Source organism: Aptenodytes forsteri, unplaced genomic scaffold (assembly GCF_000699145.1).
Source record: "Aptenodytes forsteri isolate BGI_AS27 unplaced genomic scaffold, ASM69914v1 Scaffold119, whole genome shotgun sequence".
NCBI lineage: Eukaryota > Metazoa > Chordata > Aves > Sphenisciformes > Spheniscidae > Aptenodytes > Aptenodytes forsteri.
Genome location: NW_008796165.1, coordinates 4,367,186 through 4,373,857, shown reverse-complemented (window position 1 = coordinate 4,373,857; position 6,672 = coordinate 4,367,186). Strand labels below are relative to the sequence as shown.

Sequence of the window (6,672 nt, the reverse complement as noted above, 5' to 3'; positions counted from 1 at the left end):
GGTGGTTCCCGTATGACGGACCTGACCTCCAGCATCCCGAAGCCGCTGCTGCCGGTGGGCAACCGGCCCCTGCTCTGGTACCCGCTGAACCTCCTGGAGCGCGCCGGCTTCGAAGGTGAGGCACGACGGTGGCTTGAGGTGGGGGTGGAGACGACTGCTTACCCTGGCCTCTTCAGGCTTCCCGGGACCACCTCTGCCACTCCTGTTTGTGTGTGTCCCCCCCCGCCCCCGCGTTATTCTAATGTCTTGTCGTAGGTGCTCTGTTGATCGGGATAGTTGTTTTAGCAGGAGGTCTCTTTTCTGCACTGGAGCTATGCTATTGGCCCATGTCACATCTTTTCCTTAACTGTAGGCTGTACCTCCTGTGCCTGCACCTCCTTCCCCCTCTTCTCTCCTCACCAAGACTTTTCCCATCTATATGCTTTTCCCAACATTGGTGTCTTTCCCAGTGTTGTTAACCGGGAGTCTCTCACTCGTTTCTTTCCTGAATCATTAATGAGAGTGGCGTGAGAAGCCAGTTGGGATATCAGCTCTCTTGGGATATCGTTTGGTTTGTTGTTTCAGTCTGGCCTGAAGTTCAGGGTTACTTGTTCTGTCTGAGGCATTTAGTCCTTGTTGTTGCAGCGTGGAGCCAAGTGCTAGGTTTTGGACAGAACAGGGCAGGGGGAAGTGGCAAACTGGTAATGCTCGCCTGTGGGCCTTGTTTCGTGGGAGGGCTAAAACAGTATTTAGTACATAGTGAGGTTCTTTACTACTTTCTGGGCTTAGGTTTTTGTTTACCTTTTGAGTAATGGACCAAATCTTTCTGTGGTGTTCCCCCTGCTACTTATAAAACTTCCTGACACCTTTCATGTCTCTGTTTTTTCATGTTTGTATTTGTCCTTTGCTTTTCTGTTTTTGCTTCTCCTGAGTGACTGTGCGATTATTCTATACTCCATCCCAAGAATGTGGCTTTTTTCCTGACTGCTTTTTTTTCTCTATAAAGATGTAATGATTGGCTCATGGTTATCCATGTCAGCTTCTTACAGTTTCAGTGTGAAGGAACAAAAGAAAGAGCAAACTTAAGACTTTGCCTTTATTTTGTTTCATTAAGAAATCGTTAAGAACTTTTTTTCCCTTGGAATTGCTTTTTGCCTGTTGCTTAAGTCTGCTTTCTGAATGTCCACTTTCTTTGACTGTTCTCCTGTCTCTTTTTTTGCTAGGATCGCACTTTTATCCAGTCATATCCCAGTCATATAGATATATGGGTAGCTAAAAGCTTCTCTGTAAAACAGTCTTGTGCTTTGTGTGGCTCTTTATAGCTATTCAGAAATATCCATTTCCACTTGATGCTCTTGACTAAGGTGGTGTTATCATCAGATCTTTCTCCTTTCTCACACATAGCTCTTCAACTTATCTATCCCCTACGAAAATTTGGACATGCAGGGTTGTACATGCAGCTTCAGTAAGCAAGCTGCCACCTTCCTGCTCCTCTCTTGCTTCTGCTCCTGACCAAACTGTACGTTTCTGTGTTAATACTCCAGTGGCATGAATTCTCTCCCTGGATCATAGTTCTAAGTATTACAGGAAGCTTTAGTTCCTCATACTTGCTTATATTAGTAAGTAGGTGTTCCACAGTCTGATTCACTGCATCCTTTCTGTCCCAACTGCAAGTGCTTCATCTCTCCTAATAAATATTAGGAGACCTTTGTCCAGCTCACCAGATTTATGCTGAACTGTGGGCTTATAACTTCCACTGACACCAATTTCTTCTCCATCGGTTGCTTCTTTCCCCAATTCAAGATGTGCTTTCAATCCCTTTCTCTAGGTTCTTCAGCCTGTTTTGAATCCAAGTGGGCATCCGGTACGGGAGTGGGAGGGGAGCCCTCCCGTATCTCTGGTAGCAAACTGCCACACGATTCTCATGTTTACAGTTCCTTCCTCTTTTCTGTTAACAGATTCAGGATGAGTTCAGTTTTGGATGATACAGATTTATTCTTAGTGTGTTTTCATCTTGCCACAGGAGCTTCCTAGGCTGAGGGCTGTATTATTTCCCATACTTCTCTATTAAAATTCCATGTGGAATATGACGTTATGGTGTTGGGGGTTTTTTTTGGGGGTGGGACATTTTAATTTGAGGGTTTGACTCTTGCTTTTCCTTCCCGTTCTTGAGGCCAGGGGAAAAGGTTTCTTGCTTTTTTGTTTTCTCAGTCTTTTCTTTGCAGAGCTTCTGTTCTCGCATTCTTCATTTTGGAAAATACGCTTTCATGCCACTGTTGGTATCCTTCAAATATGCATTTACCTTTTTTGTTTTATAGATGGAATGAGTTTGTTGCTCACATATTACTTCACTCCCTTGCCAAGCTGGTGCTGGGAAATAATTTAATGATTGTATTGTAATACTGTGGTTGGTGGCGTTGTCCACAGAGGATACAGGATCAGGGAGGGCAAAAGACAAAGCTCTAAAGTGATAGTGACATTAATGCAGGGTCTCATTGGTCTGTTTCAGGACATATGGTTTGAGGTCACTCGCTAACGATAGAAGACATTTCTGTCTTGTCTTGCTATACTCATGGCACTCACATGCATGTGTCCCTTTCAGTAACAACCCTTCACCCACACAAAGCAGGAGAGATTGTTTTCATATTCATTAGGAGTTTAATTATCTTCTTATGCTATTTGTGATTAATTTTTTTTTTTTGCTTGATCTCATCCCACTTTCCTCTGTCCTAGAGGTCATTGTGATTACAAGGAAGGAAATCCAGAAGATGTTAAACTTGGACACAAAAATGAAGCTGGATTTTGTGTGCATCAGTGACAACATGGACATGGGTACAGCAGATTCACTGAGGCATATTCACCAGAAAATAAAGGTATCACTGTCTCTTATTGAACTTGACTGGAAGACATTCGTTTATAATAGTATTTTTTTCCATTGTGCTTTAAGAGCTGTCCCGTGTAATGATATTGCGAGTAACTGAATTTCCTGATCTTCAGAAGACTTGAATTTTGTAAAGGTCACCTCATGGAGGAACTCAAACAAAGGCTCTAAATGACTAGAATTGACAGCTAGGAAGGCTGGAGCAGATCCAGGCTGGGCACTGGCTGCTTCTTAGTCACTGTTAGGCTTTCTGGCAGGTTAATTAAAAAGCTGTAGTTGTTCATACAGTTTTTGATATGATGTGTGATAGCTGTTGTCCACATAGTGCTTGGGGAAGTGTTCTGCACAAATGTTCATTGTCGCCTTAGCTTAGGCAATACACTGATATGTAAGGAAGCTTATGTTCAGTTCTTGGCCCTGCCACAGGCTTGCCTGCACCGTTAGGCAAGTGACTTGCTCTGTGCTTCAGTTTTCTGCTTTTCCTATGCTTTTGCTGGCTTGGTCATATGGTAAGCTCTTTGATAAACAGTGCCCAAATGTGATAAAGGGCTGCTGTTCTAATAAAAACGCCAGTTTATAGAATTTTAATTTCCAGCTGCACAATTAAAACACTCCCATGTAAGGCAGAAATGCTGCTTGGAGCTCTTACCACAATCTGGGATGGAATTTTGTTTTTGTCATTGTCATACACTTAATCTTTCTGATTTGTTCACTGTCTGTTTAGGCCATCTTAGCCAAATTGGCTGTTTAAATAAAGGTTGCAACAGAACATCAATGGACTGTTTAAGTCCTGAGGTGCCTTTTTGTCTTCAGGCTCTTTTTGAAGGTAATAAACTGCAGTATAACAGGCTGTGTACTCCCAAGAGAAAGGTTGCAGTTGAGACAAGATGAAACTTTCCAGGCAAATATGGGTGTCTAGGTGGCACAACGAGAGAGAGTCTGCAAGGGATTAATGCACAGACTAGAATAATTTAGAGGGTGAAGAGAAGATATAAAGAGGAAAAGCAAAATCAACAAAATCAGTTTAACTTAACTGAATGTTTCTGTCACGTGAAGAATCGCGCTCTGTCATAACTCAGTTTGGCAGTATTTTTTAAATACGTGCATGCAGTAAGGAAATATCTCTGCACTGCAAATTGTGACCCTGGCCTTACAGTTTTATTGCCTGATCGGAAATCAGTCCGGCTGTCTGTGTGTCCCTCTTTTTGGTAATCCAGGTGAGTTTGCTTAGAGGGAGGCCTGGGAGACAACAGTAAAGCGTGCAAGGGTAAGAAAATAGACTGTGTCTTCAGAGGCAGCAGTGTTGATCTTCTGTTTATTTTTCAGAGAAAAGGCTTAGAGAAGATGTGAGGTAGTATTGAAAAACACACAGCTTTTCTTCAGTCAACTGCTGTGTATGAACGGCAGCAATTGCTTCTGCCCTTTTTATTCCACGTCTTGCTTGTCTGGGCAGAGGGGACAACGTGGTCTCTTATTTGAAATAAGCCTATGCTAAGTTCTTGAGCGGGTTGCTGCACTGTGTGTTTTGGAGTCATTCCTCTAGTAAATGCATACCACCGGTACACCTCTTACAGGGTATACCCTCTCCTGTGTGATATAGGTGAGAGAACTACACAGTAGAGGTAGCTGAAAAGCCACAGTATATTGGGTATGTCTACAGTGCAGCAGGAGAGGGATCTCACTGAAGAATGCTCTGGTGACAACAACTGCTGCTTGTGGCCATAGTTTGCTGGCAGGCTTTTTGCAACCCATGCCAAAAGTCTGATGAGTAGTTTAAACTGGCTGCTGAAACTTTTATTTGTCGCAAATTGAGTTAATTGCCCACAGAGAAGAGCAAGTATGCTCAATAAAAACGAGATAACATGGCACAGTATAGACAGCTTGCCTGTGTGCAATGCAAGTGACATGGAGTAAAGCCAAGATTATAAATGCACTGTAAGAAATACATCTAAGGCTAGCTGAACTGCTGATCACAAATCCTGAGATGCGCATAAATGTTGAACCGCTCTAAAGCATAAAAATCTCATGACTTTCTGCCTTGTCTGGCATTTGACTGAGGGAGTTCCACCAGCACAGCATTGCTGCTTGCTGTGCCTGCAGTTGCAAGGCCTTTTTTGCTGTGTTGCACCTTGGTTAATGAAGCTTGATACTTTAAAGATTAGATGTCGAGATTAGATTTACAGAGTTGCATTCAGTAGTAGCATGAGAATACATACATGCAAAGCCTGTAAGTGCTGAAGGAAGGTAGTTTGCATTGTTGTTTTATTGCTTTTTGGTGCTGGCATTTTTGGGGGCAGGTAAGACTGACTGTCTTGGTTCACAGTAACAAGCAGCTGACTCCACCAGTCTTACTCTTTCCTGGTTGTTCAGAAGTTCATGAGAGCAAAGGAAGCCTGTTCAAGTTTTTGTTTGCTGTTTGCCAACTCTACACACAGGATTTTTTTGTCATCTTTACTTCAAGAGTTGATACAGTAGATGAGTGCTCTTCACTTTACTGGAACTCTTCCTGTTATTTTTGGCTGTCTCAGCCTACACCTGATTGACAAGGTAGCAGTTTCATTAGTTTTTTTTATATTCATTACAAGTCTGAATGTATCCTTTTCTTGGATCCTTCACACAATAAAGATATCATGCTAAACTTGATTCCTAAAGGCACCTGCTTGAGAAGTAATGAACAACAGAGAATTTGGTCATGTAAGTTCTGCTTTTTGGGTTCCTAGGCCTGGGTGTCAGTCTGACCTGTTCTTTACCAGTAGTTCTTTAATTGACTTGTGTGGTAGGGTGTTTTTGTTTGTTTTTATTTAAACGTTCAATGCTGGTGTCTGAACAGCTAACACCATTGACCAGTTTGTCTTCACAACTCTATGGCTGAGAACTGAGGCTTAAAGAGATGAAGTAATTTACATTGAAGAAATTTGTAACAGTACTGGAAACTGGACATCTGTCCCAAGTCTCTCATGGTTTTGTGCACAAGATCATCTTTCTATACTGTGTGTGTGTTGCATACTCTGTTTCCCCACCTTGAAAAAGCCAGCAGGACAGGAGATTAAACACGAGTTGAAACTATTTTAAATAGAAACTATAGAAATAGAAACTTCAGTAGAGCTGCAGTCCAGTTTCTGAATTGTGACTGTTGAGGTTTTTTTCAGTGTGTGCTAGATTATGACTTTAAAAAGGTCCTCAATTTGGGAATGCATTGGTCTAAATGTAAGTAACTGAAAAATCATTTTGCAGCATATGAAGTAGAAACTGATAGGGATTTTTTGTGTGTCTGTGTTTGTATTACTGTTTCCATTGGGTAATATAACACTTACTGATGTTTTACACTGTTATTAACGTCCAGCACTTAAAACGTTGTCAAAGATGTTGTCAAAAAGCAAAAAGTGCATATAGAAGTTACTAATTTATTTCTTAAATGTTTCATTTTATACAGGGATACGAAAACAATTTGTTTGAGGACTTTGTTAGTTATTGATCAGATCCTTTAATTGCTTTCCTGTGGACAATCCCAGCATTTTACTAGAATGCTGTTGGTTTCAGCATCCTGCTATAGTCTCTGTACTTTATGGCAGTTTCCATGGCTGTCATTGTAATGTCCCATCTTTGTTTTTTGATGTACTTTTAATATCACTGTGAATTTTATTCTTTTGGCCCTTTAAGTTCCTAGTTTTCTGTTCATCTTTTGCAGGACTGATAATGGGTGGCTTTTCAAAATATGAAAATGAAAGTGAAGCTGCAAAGTCTTAATTCTTTTCTCATTTATATAGAGGATTGGAAATGGTAGAACGTAGACTATGTAGACTGACAGTTGA

The 6,672-nt window shown here is 41.4% G+C and overlaps 1 protein-coding gene across 1 annotated transcript in view; it reads left to right on the top strand.

Annotated features, from left to right (window-relative positions):
- The first annotated feature begins 6 nt into the window (after positions 1-6).
- The window catches only part of EIF2B3 (eukaryotic translation initiation factor 2B subunit gamma), a 103,685-nt gene continuing 97,019 nt past the window's right edge, over positions 7-6,672 (top strand). Inside the window, exons 1-2 of the mRNA XM_009287299.1 lie at positions 7-115; positions 2,713-2,852. Coding sequence (XP_009285574.1) covers positions 13-115; positions 2,713-2,852 — 243 coding nt within the window. The 5' untranslated portion in view covers positions 7-12. The remainder of the gene's footprint in view (positions 116-2,712; positions 2,853-6,672) is intronic.